Genomic DNA, 19,681 nt, shown 5'->3' with positions numbered 1-19,681 from the left:
CCCCCCCCCCCGCCCAATCCCAGGTCCTCAGAATACAAATCAGAGAAAAATCCCTTATGCTTCTAGAGTGAGCGGGGAAGTAACCTTTTGGAAACATTCTGAGAATTTCTTGTTGTCCTCCCTGCAAGAGAAACTACTTTGCCAGAGAACGGGAGAAGGGAAATAAGGCACTCCAGTTGCCTCATCTGAGTCTCTCACGAGGGGAAAGAAGCTCAGGATTACTTGTGAAGGGCACAAACCAGGGACACAAACTTGAAACCTATTCTTAACATCCATCACAATTTGTTTACTTTTTAACGCTGAAGCTTAGCATGAGATAGAAATTTAAGTATATTGGAGGAAAAAGACTTGCTGAAAGAATAACTTACTTGGCGAAGTTAGCTTCAGTGTTAGTCCCAGCCCTTGAAATGGTTGGGATCAAGGTCTGCTTCTTTATTTAGGAAAATCAGAGTTACAGACGGAGAAGAGAGAGAGAGAGAGAGAGAATGTGTGTGTGTGTGTGTGTGTGTGTGTGTGTGTGTGTGCATGTGTAAGAGAGATCTTCTGTTTAGTGACTCACTCTCCTAATGGCCACAGCGGTCTGATTTGGGCTGATCTGAAGCAGGGAGCCAGGAACTGCTTCTGGCTACTGGGGCCCAAGAATGTGGGCCATTCTACACTGCTTTCCCAGGTACATTAGCGGAGAGCTTGATCAGAAATAGAGCAGCTAGGACTCGAACTGGTGCCCATATGAGATACCAGCACCACAGGCAGAGGCTTAGCCTGCCACCCACTGCCACGGCCCCAAGGTGTACTTTTTATAAGGAAGAAAGTTACCATTAATAACATGATGAAAACTCAAAGATGTCTGCTCACGAGGGAAATTTATGGCTTTTAGTATTTCAGAAACAATTACTATGTTCATTCTGTCAGTGGAAAACTAAACGGGTTGAGAAGTGGTAGCAATGAAAATAAGTGGAAACATGCTGAGAAACTTTTAGTTGGTCACCAGAGAAATCAGAGTACAAGAAAAGATTAACAATGAACTAAATAATTTTCAAAATGAGTGGCAGGGGTTTTAGAAAATACATCCTCTTTTGTCCTTGGGTGGAAGCCGTATGCTTTGTTTTGTCACTTTCTTGATCTAAGAGTCATTGGTTAACTAACTGTTCTTTCCAAAGATATTTGCTCCTGTAGAGTTCAAGACCCATGTGTTTAAGGTTTGCTCTTGGAGCAGATTTCCAACAGCCCAGAGAAAATGGGTTATGTTTTTCTTGTTGTGGCGGTGAATCCAAGCATCAGTATTTTGGAGCTTTTCTGAAGTCCTGCCTGTTAACACAACTTGATTGTAGTGTTTACTGCCAGAGTCCAGGCAGTTTTCCTCATCTGACAGCAGACTAATTCTGAGGGCTTCGGCTTTTAGAGTAGCTTGCAACTCTCCAATGATAACAAACCATTGCACAGTTCCTTTCCTGTATTGACTCGCAGTAGCCTGTAGTAAAGCACAATCTTGGGTCAGAAGTGAAGTTGTAAAATACGTGGGCAACGGTTTTTTTTTTGTTTGTTTGTTTTTTAAATTCGTAAGAGGAGAGAAAATGTGTCACCAACATGTTCTCATTGTTTTGAAAGTTAATGTAATGGAAGCAGAAAGGTTGTTGAAAATATTGGAAATGTTGAAAACTTTAAGATTCCACTTGTTGTTTTGACCTTTTCTGAAGATTAAGGATGATGTAAGCTTCTTATTGATACCTCCCTAATTAAAGCAATGGATACCACATTCTGAAAAGGAGGACCCAGATATTGGATATAGATGTATTCCCATGTCCAACTTGGTTAGTCTTTCAATATTAATGATCTAAAACTGTGAGCACATCTGTCACATATCCTAGAAACATGTTAAAATCTCTGTGACACTGTGGTTAGTGATAAATAATTAAAATGACAAATCACAGAATACTTGTTTAGAAAATATTGCTGAGAAAAACTTATGAAAGTGCTTATACTAAGTGAAGTTTGTTATTAAATATTATTTATATATCATGAACATATATATTGAAAATGTGCAGCTTATTGAATTATCATATGGAGAACATATCTGGAGACTAGACCAAAACCAGGAAGTCTAACATTACTGTTCCTCCAGGTTTTTCTCATTCTTCTATCCAGGGAAGTTTCCTTCCCAGTGTAAAAAGTAACTTATTCTGACTTTAGTCTAGCACATCTAGTCTTCATCTAATGCTATTATGTTTTCTAATTTTTGTTTAGATGTCACACAAACAGATTCCTACAATATTTTGTTCAATATGTTTGTGAGGCTCAGATAAATGATTACATGTAGATGTATTTAATCTTGCTGCTGTCTGACACTCAAGCATTAGAATATACAATATATCCATTTTATTATTGATGTACATTTAGATTTCTTCCCAGTTCCTAGTTATTGTGAATAGTATGCTATAGATTTTCTGATGACATTACTTTTTCTTGTAACTTTGGAGAATTGTGTAATTGTTTGAAGTACTTCATTTACTTACAAATATTTTGAAATATTAAACTTGGTGGCTATGTGAGGGTCTCTGAGTCTCTGTTTTCTGAATTATTTATTTGATATAGATCTGTTTCTGAGTATGATTTACTTTTTCATATTTTGGTGCTTGATTTAGAAAGGGAGAAAAGGCATTCTAAACCAAGGAACACCACAGAGAAGTGATGTATTTTGACCATTTCTTTTAGCTTCACTAACTGAGACTAAGACTAGTTAAATACATAGATACCATAAAAATGTAAATAAAATATCCCACTTTTCTTACATACTGTTGCCTTTACTAGGGCGACAGTAGATGAAAAAGTGTTTTACTCTCCAACTTCTTTATTTTGGTTAGTGTGAAATCTGTTCAAGGTAGAATACTTATAATGGATTCTAAATGGTTTATATATTTGTAGTTATGTTAATATCATTAAGAACTGAATTTGTCAACTATTTTATGTAGTAGATGCCAGAAAACATTGAATACACTTTCTTCTTGTAATCAGGGAAGCATGTCTATATATTGAGGATGAATTGTTTCCTAGTGTCAGTGCCAAACTACATGCATCCTTGGACTTAATTACATTATTTATTTATTTTTAAAGATTTATTTATTGAAAGGCAAAGTGACAAACATAGAGGGAGATACTGAAAGAGAAGGGTTTTTCACCTGCAGTTTCATGAGGGATCTTAAGAGTTCATGAAAAATGAGTGACATAAAAAGTTGTGCATGAATTAAGAATTTCTAAGGAATTTAAAATTTTGTATATTTGAAAGGAAGAGGAACAGAGAGAGTGTCTACCCACGGGCTAACTCCCCAGATGCCTGCAATGGCCAGAGCTGGGCCTGGTTGAAGCCAGGAACTGGAAGTTTAGCCCCAGTCTCCTGTGTGAGTTACAGGGACCAAGCTGCTTGAATCATTACCAGCTGCTGCCCAGAGTGCACAACAGTAGAGCCAGAATTGGGTATTTCCTGTGACATCTTAACCCTAAGTCAAATGACTGCTCCAAATTAAAAAAATTTTTTTTTGCATCGAAGTAGACATCTTTTATTTCCATTTTTAATGAGCTTTTTTTTTTTTGAAGTGTCACCACATAATTTTGAATGATAGCACTTCACTGAAATAGAGAATGATAGAAGGGACTCTGGTTTATATATAAAATTATGAATACAGTGTTGTATATTTTGAATTGTAGAAATCCAAATAGGATATTAAATATGTAGCTGAATATTGTAGTTCAGAGGAGAAATCAACTGGGGAATCTGTGTTTTTAAAAAGATTTATTTTTATTGCAAAGTCAGATATACAGAGAAGAGGAGAGACAGACAGGAAGATCTTCCACCCAATGATTCACTCCCCAAATGACCAAAACGACCAGTGCTGTGCCAACCCGAAGCCACGAGACAGGAGCTCTTCCCGGGTCTCCCACATGGGTGCAGGATCTCAAGGCTTTGGGCCATCCTCAATTGCTTTCCCAGGCCACTAGCAGGGAGCTGGATGGGAAGCGGGGCTCTGGAGATTAGAACTAGCGCCCATATGGAATCCTGGCGTGTTTAAATTGAGAGTTTTAGCTACTAGGCCACCACACCAGGCCTGGGGAATCTAGTTTATAATCCACATTTGATGGTACCTCAAAAATTTGTGGAAAAAGATGAAAAGATGTTTATCTTGGTGTAAAATGTTGAAATCAATACTTTTTTTTCATAATGACATTATAGATAAGCTTTGGGAAATTACCTTTGGAAATGGGTAGAATTTGAAGCCTTAAGAATGGATGAAATTGCCTAGGAAACACTAAAAAAGAGATTTGGGCCTGAATCTTGACTCTCAAAGGAGAAAGAAAATGAAAGGCCACAGCACAGAAGAAAACCAAGAGAACATTAAAAAAGCCAAGTGAACCGTGAAGGCTATGACACAATTTCAAATGCCCACTATGTTTTAAGTACAGGAAAGGCACTGGTCAATTTAGAGATCAGGATGTGGACTGTAATCAAAATTAAATTAGGCTGAGGAGCAAAGAAGGGTGAAGAAACGAAATTTTGCTTATTTATAAATGGAAGGAAAGGTATGCTGGGTTTTGCAAGGAATGTGGTGGAGTCTCTGGACCTGCCTGTACATCACCATGTCTATGTTTAGTAATGTCTCATTTCTCAGGATGGTAGGAAGAATACATAAAAAACTTTTTTGAAGTCTTATTTTGTTAATTCAAACTGCTGTAACCAAATTTAGTCTGGATTATAGCTTCTCTGTGTCTTTTTTTCCCATGTAACTAGGGCTGTTTGATCCTATCCTGCAGACTTAATAGTGCTGCATCCTCTGGGATCATTACAGTCCTTATGTAAGAAGGTTTTAAATAGTTATAACCTAGCACTTTGGGATTCATAATTACTAACTCTGTTACTAATTTGATTGGCCTTCCATCCATGTGTGAAATGGGGCTTCCACTTCCCTAAGGCGCAGTCACTATTTTGTAGCGCAGTTTACTTAACAGAGCTTTTTGTTTCTGTTTCAGTGTGCTTTGGTAATTTGTCTAGAATTCCAGTGCCTTTAGAACAAAAACCAATTTCTCTTCTCTTTTTTGTTGGGGTCTGGGCATTTACTAAGTAGTGTCCTGGAATTCTGAACTGTATTGAGAAAGGATACAATGGAACTGCAAAGTATGAAACAAATGCAGAAATATATGTCCAGTTCCCTTATGTGGAGAGAGTTCTTTTCAATGGCAGGAAAGGCTCTAGTGTAGAAAAATTCTCATTCAATCTCTTTAACAATGGGGCACTAAAAATATGCCTGTTGTAGTGTATGCTTTATAGCGTTGGGTTTCCGATACTGGTACATGTTTTGTGTTAGCAGAGCATCACTTAAACCTGGAGGGAGATAATTAGGGAACAACAATGTATTATTTGAACTATATGTCTGCTATCATAATTAAGATGAGATGTTTTCCCTCAGCCAACTGTGTGCATTTGTACTTTATCTCTCAATATGCTACAGTCCCTAACAAACCTTGATCTGATTCTGCTTCTCCCAAAATGTCATATAAGAGAAATTTTGTCATACAGGAATAGGCAAACTGATACACAAGCCATTTTGGCCCACTGCCTATTTTTGAATAACTAATATGTTAAGAAACATTTTTGCTTTTTAAATATTTGAAATAATTTATTTAAATGATATTTTGTGATTGAAAAAATGGCATGAAATTTTATTCTCAGTTAAGGAAGATTATTATAATAAAAACATACTGAAGTAATATAATGGTTCATATTTTCTACATTTTATTATGGAAGTCTTTGCCCTAAGAAGTCTTTGTTTAATTATCAAAAGAATCTTCCTAAATGTTTTCCTCTACAAGTTTTATAGTTTTAATCATCAGTTTTCCAATTCATTATGAGTAATTTTATGTGGAAAGTATGCGATGTGAGTTGAGATTTTGTTAACACATATATGTTCAATTGTTTTTGTATTATATTTATTTCTCATTGCCTAAATGATTATTTTCTCCCTTCACTTACTTCTGCATCTTATAAAAATGGTGATCTCCTTAATGTTTGACTAGTTTTGAATTCTTTATTATGTCCTAATAGTGTATATCTTAATGTTTAACTAATATTATATTGACTTTATTACTCTAACTTTTGTAGAAAATCTTGAATTATGCAGTGTGAATTCTTCTTTTGGCATTTTCTAGCGCTTTCACTTTTCCTTGAGCTTCAGAGTTGGTCAATTTCTATAAAAGGAACTCATGCTGAGAGTTTGTATTGGAAGTGGTGTACATGGGCCCCTACTTACACTTGGGAGACCCAGATCAGGCTCCTGACTCCTTGCTTTAGTCCTATCTAGCCATAGGCAGTATGGTCATTTGGGAAGAGAATCAACAGATGGAAGGTCTCTTTCTTTTGCTCTGGCATCTAACTCTACGTTTCAAGGAAATAAATCTTTTAAAAAAGGATGTGGCTTTGAATTAATATAAAATTGTAAAAAATTGTAATATTAACAAGGTTGAACCTTCCCATTGCTGGATATAATTCTCCCATTGCTTAGGTCACTGTACCAATTAGCTTTCCATCATTACAATGAAAGATCTGACATAGATTTCTTATAAAGAAAAGATTTTTAGGCTTATGGCTTTGGAGGCTCAAAGATACAGGGTTTTTGGTGGCTGAATTTTGGTTGGAACCTTGTAGAAAATAATGGATGATGGAGCAAGTGTGGAGGAAAGATGGTATTTTGTACCAGAAAGCAGAGAAAATGGGAGGGGGGCCAGGTTTGCTTCTCTTTAAATGACTCATTCATGAGAGCTCAGGAGGCAACCTGAGAGCATGCTACCAAGAGCATGTCCCCACTAACCTGAGGAACTCGTGCTGGCCGTCAGCTCCCAGCTTCGACCATACCCCATTGCCATCATCCTGGGGAATCTTGACTGCAAACAGTGGACACTTTCAGGGCACTCAAATCATAGTAGATGCCTTTGATTGTTTTGTCAGTGTTTTGTATTTTTCAGCATAAAAAAATCCAAATATACTTTGTTGGATTTTTGCTTGCCTTTTTCTTTTTTCTTTTTAGTATTATTGTAGCCTCTTTGTAAAAGTTTGGATTTCTAACTCTGTGCTGCCAGAATATAGTTGTTTTTGCACATTGATATTATATGTTGTGACCTTTATAAACTCATTTGCTTAAGGCATTTTTGGGATAGTTTGTATTTTATAAATATTTATTTTTCTGTTTTGAAAGTCAGAGTTGCAGAAAGAGAGCAATAGAGTCACAGAGATATAGAGAGATCTTCCATCTCTTTGTTCACTACCCAAAGGGCTGCAGTGGTCTGTCCTGGGCCACACTTAAGCCAGGATCAGAAGCTTCATCTGGGTCTCCCATGTGGGTATCAGTGACCTAGGCACTATCTCCTACTGCCTTTCATAGTCCATTAGCAGGGAGTTGAATAGGAGGTGAAGTCACCAAGATTCAAGTTGTCTATATGGGAAGCAAGTGTTACAAGCAGTAGTTTTATCCACTATGCCACAATGCTGGCCCTTGTAGCCAGTGACATGTGTCATGTATGGAATTTTTGCTAGAGCAAGTGAGAGAGAGAGAGAGAGAGAGAGAGAGAAGAGCGAGAGAGAGAATGCTTCTGTTCACTGGTTTGCTTCCTAAATTCCCACAGTAGCTAGAACTCGGTTCGGGAAGGTGGACTTAGGAGATGGAGCCAGAAATCATACTCAGATAGTCCACTGTGGGATGGGGATCTTAGCTGCCAAGCTAAACACTTGTCCATGAATTATAATTTTAATGTTATTCAATCATATTTGCTAGTATTTTGCTTCCAACCTTTACAAATGTGTTCACCATGGACACTGGCCTTTAATATTTTCTTGGTGTCCTTATTTGACTTTCGCATCAGGGTAGAGTGTCCTTATGGAGTAACATTGGAGCTATTCCTTCATTTTCACTCTGAGAAAATTTGAGAATGGCTGATATGAGCTCTTTTCAATTGTTCTGTGGAATTCAGCAATGAAGCCATCATCTCCTAGGAGACTTTTTACATTAGATTCATTTCTTGTTATACTCTATTCAGATTGTTTCTTCATGTGTCTCTGAAAGAGTTTTCTAATTTTGTGTGTGAGTGTGTAATTGTTCATGGTAGTCTCTTATGATTCTTTGTGTTTCTATGGTCTGAGTTGTAGTTTCTCATTTCAATAAATTCAATTCTCATTTCAATAAATGAAATTCTGATTGTTATAAACTTTGGTCTTTGGCCTGTTTTTGCTATATCATAAATTTTAGTGTATTGTATTTCCATTTCTATTTGTATTATTTTTAAATTACATTTAAAATTTCCTTCTTTGACCAATTGGTTGTTCAATAACAAGTTGTTTAATTTCCACATACTAATGTATTTTCTAAAATTCCTCCTACTATTGATTTCTAGTTTCAGGCCATTATGGTAAACAATGCTTTTATGTGATTTGTTTTGTGGCTTGGCACGCTATCTTGGTGAGTGTTCTCTGTGCATGTGAGAAGAATTTGTAATATGCTGTTTATTACTCAGTGGAATTGTGAAAATATGATTTGGGTTCACTGTTTCCTTATTTGATTTTGCTTTTGGAATTTGTTCATCGTTGAAAATGTGATATTAAAGTTCACAACTGTAATTATTTTAAAGCTTAGTGCATACTTTAGATATATTAGTATTTATATATTTAGTGTCCTAAACTTGCTGTATATGTATCAATAATTGTGATATCTTCTTAATGAATGCCTTCCTTTTTATTATATAATTACATTCTTTGCTACCTTTTTACAGTGCTTGACTTACACTTTGTTTGAAAAAAATATAGCTAATTTTTCTCTCTTTCAATTCCATTTGTGTGGAATGACTTTCTGACTTTTCACTTTGAATCTAAATATGTCCTAGAGATGAAATCAATCTTTTGTAGGTCACAACTAGTTGAATCTTTTTTGTTTCTCTATTTGGTTTTTCTATGTTTTTTGATTGGAGAATTTAATCCATTAATCTTCATTGAAATTGTTGATGGCTAAGTATGTATTACTGTTACTTTATTTTTTTAGAATTGTTTGATTGAATCTTCCTTCCTTTTTTCTCTTGCTGTCTTTGTGCTTCAAAGATGTGTTCTTGTGGTATGCTTTACTTTTTGTTTCTATATGTCTGCTGAAGAATTTTTCTTGGTAGTTATGAGGATTACAAAGGTATTTTGTTATTATTATTATTAAAAATTTATTGTAGGGCTTGGCACGGTAGCCTGTTGGTTAAAGTCCTCGCCTTCCATGCACCAGGATCCCATATGAGTGTCGGTTTGTATCCTTGTTGCCCCATTTCCCTTCCAGTTCCCTGCTTGTGACCTGGGAAAGCAGTAGAGGATGCACCAAAACCTTTGGCCCCTGAACTCAAGTGGGAGACCCGGTAGAAGCTCCTGGCTCCTGGCTTCGGATTAGTTTAACACCTATCATTGCTTGGAGAGTGAACCAGCAGATGGAAGATTTTTTTCTGGATGGAAGATCTTTCTCTCTGTCTCTCCTTTGTTCTCTAAATCTGATTTTCCAATAAAAATAAATAAATCTTTTAAAACAATATTATAATTGAAGGGTGGAGTTACCAAGAGAGAGGAAGAGGCATGGTGCAGGGAAGTGAGAGAGAAAAACCTTCCTTTCTCTTGTTTATTCTTCAGATTGCTACAGCATCCAGGTTTGACCAAGCCAAACCCAGGAAGCCAGAGACCAGGAGCTTCTTCCATGTCTCCCATGTGGGTGGCAGGGTCCCAGGGCATTTGGGACAACTTCCTCTGCTTCTCCCATGCCACTAACAGTGTGTTAAATTGGAAGTGGAGCAGCTAAGACACAATTAGATTGCCTTTAGAGATGCCAGCATTGCAGATTTCAGCTACCCCTGCCACACCATGAAGTCGGCCTCCTGTTTTATTGTCATAATAGCCTATTTTAAACCAATAATGGCCAAACTTTGAACGCATTAAAAATTAACTTTTTTCCATCTCTACCACATTTTTATATTATGCATGCTTTTGTGAATTATTCTGGCTATCAATATTTAAAATGCTTTCTTCCAAATTATGTATTAATAGTAATACATATACATCTTTGTGAGATATAGTGCAATATTTCAACACCTATACACAATGTAAACCAATTAAACCATAGAGCTAACCTTTTCACTGCCTTATCTTTTCTTTGTGTTAGGAGCTCACCAGTTACTCTCCTTCAGTTCTTCATGTTGTGTGTCATATTTTATTGTGAACTGTAGTTGCCCCTCTGCTATGAAACACTGTAATATGTTACTGCTGAGTATATGTTATTATTTTAAATAGTTTTACCTTTTAATGTTCATGTTAAAGCTTTCATTGATGTATATATGCTACTATCACAGTATTAGTGTATTTTTAATTTGACAGTGAGTTTCTTTTTACCAGTAAATTTCATGCTCTTACATGTCTTCAGCCTGAACAACTCTGCTTAGCATTTCTTGTAAGGTTAGTCTAGTACTGATGAGCTTCCTCCAATTTTGTTTGGGACAATCTGTATCTCACCTTTCTTTTTTAATTATGTAGACTTAAAATGATTATTTATTTGAAAGACAAAGAGAGAAGAGACAGAGGACTTCCACCTACTGATTTACTCTGCTAATGCCTGCCAGCTGCTAGGATTGGGCCATTCAGAAGCCAGGAGTCCAGAATTCACTGTGTCTTCCATGTGGGTGGGAAGGACCCAACCACTTGGGTGCCCTTCATGATGCACATTAGCCAGAAGCTGGAATCAGAAGCAGAACTGGCATACCTAGCAGCATCTTAAATACCATGCCAAATGTGCAGCACTTTCCTTTATTTCTTAAGGATAGCTTTGCTGGATGTAGTTGGTTTTTTTTTTTTTTTTTTTTGATTGACATTTTGTTCCCTTTTTTCTTCTCTGAATATGTATCATCTTGTTAAGGTTTTTGCTGAAAAGTCTGCTGCCAGTCTTCTTAGAACTCCCTTGTGTGGGCTTTGCTTCTTTCCTCTTACATCTGTCTGGGTCCTGTTTGACCATTAGGCATTTTTATGTAATCTTCTTTGAACTGAATCAGATTGAACCATGGACCTTCCTGTATCTGAATATTTGGATCTTTTCAGAATTTGGAAAATTTTGTTATAATTTTTTAGATATTCTTTTCTTCTTTGAACTCCCACAACTCCTTATTTTCTCTTCTGATCCTGTCCTGTAAATTCTGAAGACTTTCTTCTTGTTTTCCATTCTTTTTTCTCTCCTCATAGTATATTTTGAAACAATCTGTCTTCACACTCATATTTTTTTCCTTATTGATCATCTGTTGTTCAGTGCTCTCTTCAGAATTTTTCATTTTATTTGTTGTGTTTCTGAGGTTCAGATTCTCTGAAGTGTTTTTATAATTTCAGTTTGTCCATTTAGTTTCTCATGTAAGTCATTAACTTTTTTCTGTGATTTTTTTGAAGTTTAGTGAGCTTCCTTAAAATAATTGTGTTGAATTCTGTGGCAGTTTATTTGTTTACTTAAAATTAATTTGGAGCCAGCTGCTGGGAAGGCATTGTGGTTATTGGCAGTGTTATTTCCCCTTGATTTTCCTTTTTTTGTTGTTGTTGCCCTACATTGATGTTTACATTTAAAGAAATAGAAACCACCTTGGTAGGTACACTATGATTTTTTTTCTTTTTTTTTTTTTGTGGGAACCCTCCTTGGTGTCCACCTGTCTAGAGATTCCAGCAATCTGTCATGGTCTGTGAAAGTGCATGCTTGTAGAATCCTTAGGCAACCTCGTCTAGTGTATGTGTCAGTAAATACTTAGACACTGAACCTGGGTCTACTATGGTGGTGAAACTGTTGATTGACTTTCCAGGGTTGGTCTTGGAGCTCCTAGCTGTGGGGACTGATTTGGGTTAGGCCTCAATCTTTTGTCAAAAGAGGACTTTTAAAATACTGAGATGAGCCTGGAACCTGATTCAAGGGCTGGCCCACTGTCAGTGGGGTGGTGCTTATTTTGAGTACTGTGGGGTGGTCCTCATGGGTGGACCGTTGACTGTTTATATTTATCTGTTTATGGAGGATAACATCTTGGCCCTGAGCTATACCATGGCAAACATTGCCCAGGGTTCTATTGGAGCATTATATTGAACAGATTGGCCTGGAAGTTATGACTTTGACTGACATGGTACTGGAAAAGCCTGAAATTTGTGTCCAAGTGTGCCTGCCTGGTATGTTAAACCAAGTATCTCCACTTGGCACTTTGATAAGCTGAAGTTCTTACCTGGTCCTATGATGGTCACCTCTATCTTTTACATTCTTGTCAAGGTGAAAGAGTATGTAAAATTTCTGCTTGGCAAGGGTTGTTGCTTGCTTTATATACTCAACTCTAGTAGATTGAAGAAAAGTCATGGTTTTTGCACATTGGCCATTTTGTTGTTAGGTTGGGGAGTGTTATTATGTGTTATTTTCCAAATTAAGTGGATCTATTTATCACCTTTAACTTTCTTCTTTTTAAAAACATAAATAATAGAAGAACAGTTTTATCACTATTTTTAATAATTACAAATAATATTCTGTTTGCCATCTTTTTCTAACCCTTTTGATTTGTTATTAAAGTAAAACCTAAGTATTTTTACTTGCACAGTCACATTTGTTAGATTGTTGTTAGTACATAATGCTTTTTATGATCAAATAGTGCTCAAACTTGGTAAGCAGATTGAAATAACTAAGGAACATTCGTTTGTCTGTCTTTTCCCTTATGTTTGAATTCTTCAGATTGTTCCAGTCAAACTTGATTTGAAAGTTATACGTTCTTGCGTTACCAGAAGTCAAATTAACTTTCTGTATTTCTGAAGCCAAACAATCAAAGATGGTATTTTTAATGTTTTGGAGCCTATTTTTAGAAATATGTTGCAAATTAGAGAAATTGTAGACTTTTTAAGAATGGTTTATTTGAAAGTCAGAGTTACAGAGAGAATAGGGAGAGAAAGAGTGAGAGATTGTTGGAGACAAGGAGACAGAGATTGGGGAAAGGGAGAGATAGAGAGAGATCTCTCCAAGTGACCATAGTGGTTGCACTGGACCAGGTGAAAGCCAGCACCCAGGAGCTTCATTTGTATTTCCCCAGTGGGTTGAGGAGCCCAAGGATGTGAGCCATCTTCCCCTGCTTTCCCACAAGGAGCTGGGTTGGAATCAGAGAAGCTAGTGTTTAAACTGGTGCCTGTATGGATGCTAGCATTGCAGGTAGCATTCTTAACCCATTATGCTAAAACACTGGCCCTGAAATTGTAGAATTTTAAATCAAAGAAATATCCTCAGAAACATGTTTTATTGATTTTGATATGAATATCAGAAAGAATACATACAACACTTTTAAGATGTAATGTGCTGTGCAAAGTTTTAATATGTAAGTTGGAAAATCGTATTTTTATTTTTTATTATTTTTATTCTCTGATTTTTTTTTGTGTATAAAATTATGCCTATATATCTGAGACCACCACCAGGAAACCAATTTTTTTCTTATTTGTTGTTTTCCACAGAAAACTGCATCAGCAGTTTGAAATGTACAAGGAGCAGGTAAAGAAGTTGGGAGAAGAATCACAGCAACAGCAAGAACAGAAGGGTGATGCTCCGACCTGCGGAATCTGCCACAAAACAAAGTTTGCCGATGGATGTGGCCATAACTGTTCTTATTGCCAAACAAAGTTCTGTGCCCGTTGTGGAGGCCGAGTATCATTACGATCAAACAAGGTACAGCAGTGAAAAACTACATTTCATATTTCTTTTTCAGTTACAAAATAAAATAGGTAACTAAAATTACTCTTGCGGTTAACGCACGAATGAAAACTTTCTCTTATCACCTTTATCTTAGATAAAAAGTTATACTACAAATTTCCATTGGATTGAAATTATTTTCCCTTGCTTTATGTCAGTTTGCGTATCACTTTAATTAGAATTATAGGATCTTGCACTTTCAAAGATGATGGCAGAAGTTTAGAGACCTTGGGAAAGAGTCTATTTTTAAAGCCATAGAACTGATTAATGGTACAGTTTTGACATAATTTTGTTCATTGTGATATATTCTTTTATAAATTTGATAGAGTTGCTTTTCCTTTGGTAAATTTCCTTGTATTTTCAAAGTAGCTCTCCAGGTTTGTGATTGTTTTTCATAATTTTATAGGTTTTGAAGATACTGTACTCATTTTTAAAAAAATTATTATTTTATTTTGGTAATCTTTACATAGTTGATTAGGGCACAAAGGGTCAAGAGCTAGAGGAAAGTGGGTAAGATCATTGTTTCCACATTATTTTTAATTTTTTCTGTATCTGGGGTGAGAGGGGAGATAAAGGCAGAAACCCCGCTCATCCTCCCATCCACCCAGGGTCCCCGATGTGGGGCATGCGCCTAAGGCACTGCTCAAGTGGTTTTGAGAGTTCAGCAGTTCTGAATTGCTGCCAATTTCGCCATTCCATGCATGATGAAATCTCTCCAGAAGCCACCGGCCGACATAGTCCATCTTAGATTCTCCGTTTGTCCAATTTTTATTTGCCAACCCATGGCTGGCGTAGTTGATTCACTTATTCTGTCATCCATCCTCTGTTGTGGTACCAAGTGTCCTCTGCAGGTTCCGATGGACTGCTGTATTCTCCATGTGTACCTGGATATGCTGTCCACTGCTCTGTCTAAACCACTGAGGAGGCTCAGCTTTGACATATGCACTCCATGGTCAGACCATGGAACTTGCACTTCTCTTCATGGTTGGGGTTCTGAGATCAGCAGTTCAATTGGAGGGATCCCCAAAGAAACTTCATCTGAGGTGATCCCAGACCTGATTTTTGTGTGTAGAGGGTCTAGCATAGTCTGTCACCCCAGTCAGCTTATGCACATGTTGGTAGTTGCAATTGCTGGGTCATTTCTGTTTCCAGCCCTGTCTTCTACATGAACCAATGGGTGTTGGAGTCTAGCCTGATCCTGCCCACCACACTTGGCCCTCATGCAAACCAGTGGAAGCTGCAGCCTACTTGGAGCGACGTGGAATTACCCCTACCAGGGGTGCCCCCATCCTAGTTTCTGTGCTTGGCAGAATCTGCAGCAGACTGGTCCCGTCTGCCCCACATCCCTTTCAGCTCTCATACATGTCAGTAGGCATTGAAACCTAGTTCAAACTAACCAGTTCCACTATCCAGCCATGCACATGCTGGTGGGTGCTGTTCTGTCCAGCCACCCCATCCTCAGTTCTGGTTTTCATGCTCTCTAGTGAGAACAGTAACCCAAGAGGGAGGTGCCCACTATTTCCCTCCTAGGCCACTCCCATTCCCAGAACATGCACTCTCCAGGTGGTTCTGCAGTTTAACTTGACAGAATTAGCTACCCCCCTGCTAGCATCTGCTATCTGATGCTGCGGTGAAGCCCCACCAACCCTCATGCACTCTGATTTATGCTTGTACCAGTAAGAACAGTCAGCCCAGCCTGGCTTTTTCCTGATTTAGCTCACATGAGGCCCACAGGTGTTGTAGCCCTGCCTGGTCCGGCCTGGTTTACCCCCATCCCAACTCATGCTCTCCAGTGGGAGTGGCTGTCCAGTAAGGGAGCCCTCCACATTCCTCCTATCAGCTTTGTCCCCTCCTCCTCTGGTTTTCACGTGTGCTGGTTGGGTGCTGCGGCCCAGTCTGGCATGGCCCACCTTGCCTCAGCATTTGCCAGTGGGTGCTGTAGCTTGGCCTGGTCTACCTAGCTCATGCTCGTGAGGGTTACAGCATAGCCCAGCCTAACCGGCATCCAGTCCCAGCCGTAATGTATACTAGTGTGTGTTGCAACCAAACTTGGCCCAACCCACACTCTATTCTGGTGCTCAGATTCACTAGCAAGTGATGTGAACTGGTTCAGCCTGGTTGCCCCCTACCTATGCCAAATGTATGCCAGTGGGTACCATTCTTTGACCTGGTCTGGGCTGCTCCCTATCATGGTTCTTGTGCTCACCTGCAGGGACTGTGTCCCAACAGAGGAGTTTCCAAGCTCCTCCATCAGAACCTCTCCCAATGTCAGATCTCGCGCACATTGGTGGGTCTATGGACCAATTCTACTTAGTCCACCTCCTGTCCTGGCAGGAACAATGGCCTTTCCTGACTGGCCTTCAACCCATTCTGGTTCTTACTGTTGAATGTTTCAGCCCAGCCAAGGCTCATCCATACCCAGACATGGCTCACACATGGCTCAGTAGGGGCAGAGACCTAGCCTAGTTTGTCCTACACCTACCCTGGTCCTCCAGAACACTAGATGGTGCTGGAGTCTAGTCCAGTTCACTATGCTCAACCCCAATCCACACTTGTGCCGAGGGACACTGCAGCCATATCTGGACCAGAACACAACCCCCACTCTGGCTTCTGCATTCACCAGTGGGAATCCCAATTCAGCCAGGGTGTACCCTTAGCTCCCTGACTAGGCCTGTTTCCAGCCATAGATCATGTACGTGCCAGTGGTTGCTCTGATCCAGCTTGGCATAGTGTCCTACCTGTCTTGGCCTTTGCCTTAGATGCTGTAGCCTGGCCTGACCTGGCCTGCCCCTATTCCCAATTCTCGCTGGTGGGTGATGGAACCTGGCCCTGCTCAGTCTATTCCCATCCCTGGCTCATGCAAACCAGTAGGTGTAAGAGCCTAGCTTGGCATGACCTGTGCTCCAGCCTGATTTCTGTTCTTGCTGGTGAGCTAAGGTTTGCCTGGCCCTGCCCCGTCCACCCCTTCTCAACACCAATCCATACATTAGCCAACAGTTGGAGCTACTTTGCCCAGCTTGCCCAACCCCCAGGCCTGGACCATGTGATCGTCAGTGAGAGTTATGACCCACTAGGGGAGTTTCCCAAGTTTCCCCACTTGACCCACTCCCAGACCCAGATCTCATAGATGCCAGTGGGTATTAGGCCAGTGCCCGGCAAAGTCTGCCTTTCTATCTTTGCGTTGTATGAGCTGGTGAACGTTGCAGCCTGGCCCACCCCACACCCTGTTTTAGGATGCACATTCGGGTGCTGCAGCCTGGAACTGCCCAGATTGTTGTTGGTCTCTTTACCCATGAGTGATTAGGTTCCTAGCTCAGCCCATCACCACCCCAACTCTTGAGCTAAACAATGGGACTTATATTTCCACAGGGTTGGGGATCTAAGCATCCCCCACAGGATCTAACTCCAGACCTGGTTCTCTTATGTGCTAGTTAGTGTCATGGCCCTGCCTAATGTGACCCATCCCCTGATCCAACATTCTATCAGGTACTAGCATCTGACCTTGCTAGGCAGACCCCCAGCCTTAGCTAGCATCTGACCTTGCTAGACAGGCCCCCAGCCTTAGCTTTTGCATGGATTGGCATGTGGTGGTCAGTATTGTTAGGTGGTAACAAGTCCTGCACAGGACTCACATGTATGCTGGTGTATCAGTCTGACCCATACAGATCGTCTGGTCTCTCCCCTCTAAACCACCAGGTCTCAGTACCCTTGCTTACCTTCAAGGAAAAGTTACTCTGTCATTGGGAGTCCCTCAGGATTGATTCCTCACCAACATGCACAGTGGTCTCATTCATGGACATACCTAGGCAGCAATTCCACACCCGCAAGACCCCAGAGCTCGTGGCCAGCAGGTGGACTCTGGAGCCAGTTGGTTCACTGGTCCCCCAGGATTTGCTCACTGCATGGTAGCAGTGGCTGAAGCCAGGGCCCCAAGCACTAAGTCTGACCTGGCTTGGGTGCTCCCAGCAGCCTAGTGCTGGAAACTCTGTACCCAGGACCCAAGGTCGAATTCTGAAGCTACTGTCCTCTTTAACATTACTTAAATAAGTCATTCAACGTGAAATTTAAAGAAGAAATGTTAAGGTTTTTTTCCCATAATTTCACTAGAATGTTATAGTTTATTCCTCACTTTTGATAATAGGTTAATGCTACTTAAAGACTGTTTTGCTGAAAGCAACAAATTATCCAAAGAATGTTTGCCTTAGTAAATATTTTAGAATTTGCTTTTGTGTCTTCATTAATGTCTTTATCCTATTTATTCACTTAGGTAGCTTTTAACTAGGAAGTTTATATGTTTAAATACATTGTTTAGATTTAATTTTAGAATTAGTTCATCTGTGTGATTTCATTTCTTCATATTTTGTTTTCCTTTCCTTTCCTTATTATTTTGTTTAGAATTGGTATTAGTTCATTTGTTGAAGTTTAATAGACTTCATCGACTTCATCACTGAAGCCATTTGGAAATATTTTGCTTTCATTTGTTTGAAAGATTTTAAATATAATTTTAATTTTCTTAATAAACATATTTTATTCAAGTTATCAGTTTTTTCTTGAATCAATTTTCATAGCTGTGTCTTTCAGGGAACTTGTATAATTGTGAATAGTTATTTAACGGCATAAAAGATTCATAGCATTTGATTATGAGTTTTTTACTTTCTTAGAAACAGCAATGATGCCACTTTCAATTTTTATATGGGTAATTTGTGTCTTATGTCTTTATGTGCTATTAAGGTTGGTTAGTTGTTACTTTTATCGATCTTTTCCTAGCATCAGCTTTTGGTTTCATGAAATTTTTTTCCATTGTGATTTTTGTTGTGATAGTTATTATTCTTATCCTACTTACTTTGGGGTACATTGTCTCTAATTTCTTGAAGTAGATGCTGAAGTTTTTTTTCTTTGAGATTTTTCTTTTTTTCTGCTGTAGTAGTCACATGCTGTGGAACAAAGAGGTAAGCCCCACCATTCATTTCCTCTTGGTCATGACAATAAACGGAGCCAGTCCTTCCAGGGACTCTGGCACTGCTTTTTCAGAAAGAATAGCCTCGCCTTTTGTTCTACACCCCATACTCCACATTTCCTTCCAAACAACTACCACCCAGGGAGAAGGACCTACCAAGGATAGAATGTCCAGGGAAAACTACTGTAGTTCCTGCCCACGTCTCCATTTTTCCACAGTTCCCCAACCCTAGACAGTCAAACTGCCGGAATACTGAGCTCTGGCCATGTGTTTGTTCCATATTCTGTTCAGAATCATGTACTTCTTCAGATTTGTTTTTTAAAATTATTATTATTAATCTGATTTTCTGCTCCCTCCATCTTTTTCTGTTTTGCTTTTCTTTCTTAACAGTAACTGTACTCCGTGGATAGTATTTTAGTGGCCAAAATTCTGTTATGATGCTTTTTCATTTGCTTTCAGCTAAAAATACTTCTAATTTTCCCTTTTCTTCTTTGACTCATGGATTATTGAGAAGCATGTTATTTTTATTTAAACACTGGGGACTTTTCAAAGATCTTTTTATTAATGATTTCTACTTCATCCCACTATGGGCCAAGAACATACTTTGTATGCCTCAAACCCTTTACAATTTATTGATCATTGTTTTATGGATCAGAATGTGGCTTATTTTGGTAAAATTTCCATATATTCTTAAGAAGGGAATATATTCTATTTTCAGCTAGAACCTTTTTTTTTTTGCTAAAGCTTATTTTTAAATTTAAATGTACTGCATGGTTTATGATACAGTACATTTAATTAGAGAAAAAAATTTTCTAACTTGATACCCAGTTGCCTTCTTATGATGATTAAGAGTTTTTGGTTTTCTTTATGAATATAAGATAGATATAGAAAAATGGCAGTAAAAATAGACTCCTCCATTAACTCTACCATCATGTAGAGTTAA

At 38.7% G+C, this 19,681-nt stretch overlaps 1 protein-coding gene across 19 annotated transcripts in view; it reads left to right on the top strand.

The window, feature by feature from the left end:
• Window positions 1-19,681, top strand: part of LOC121167605 (regulating synaptic membrane exocytosis protein 2) — a 471,939-nt gene that overhangs the window by 74,062 nt on the left and 378,196 nt on the right. For all 19 annotated transcript variants that reach the window (XM_040997123.1, XM_040997128.1, XM_040997111.1 and 16 more), the window contains one exon: window positions 13,547-13,757. In XM_040997123.1, coding sequence (XP_040853057.1) covers window positions 13,547-13,757 — 211 coding nt within the window. The remainder of the gene's footprint in view (window positions 1-13,546; window positions 13,758-19,681) is intronic.

This window comes from Ochotona curzoniae, unplaced genomic scaffold (assembly GCF_017591425.1).
Source record: "Ochotona curzoniae isolate NIBS_2020 unplaced genomic scaffold, NIBS_Ocur_1.0 patch4, whole genome shotgun sequence".
NCBI lineage: Eukaryota > Metazoa > Chordata > Mammalia > Lagomorpha > Ochotonidae > Ochotona > Ochotona curzoniae.
Note: the sequence above shows the minus strand (reverse complement) of the source record. Positions and strands in the feature narration are given on the sequence as shown.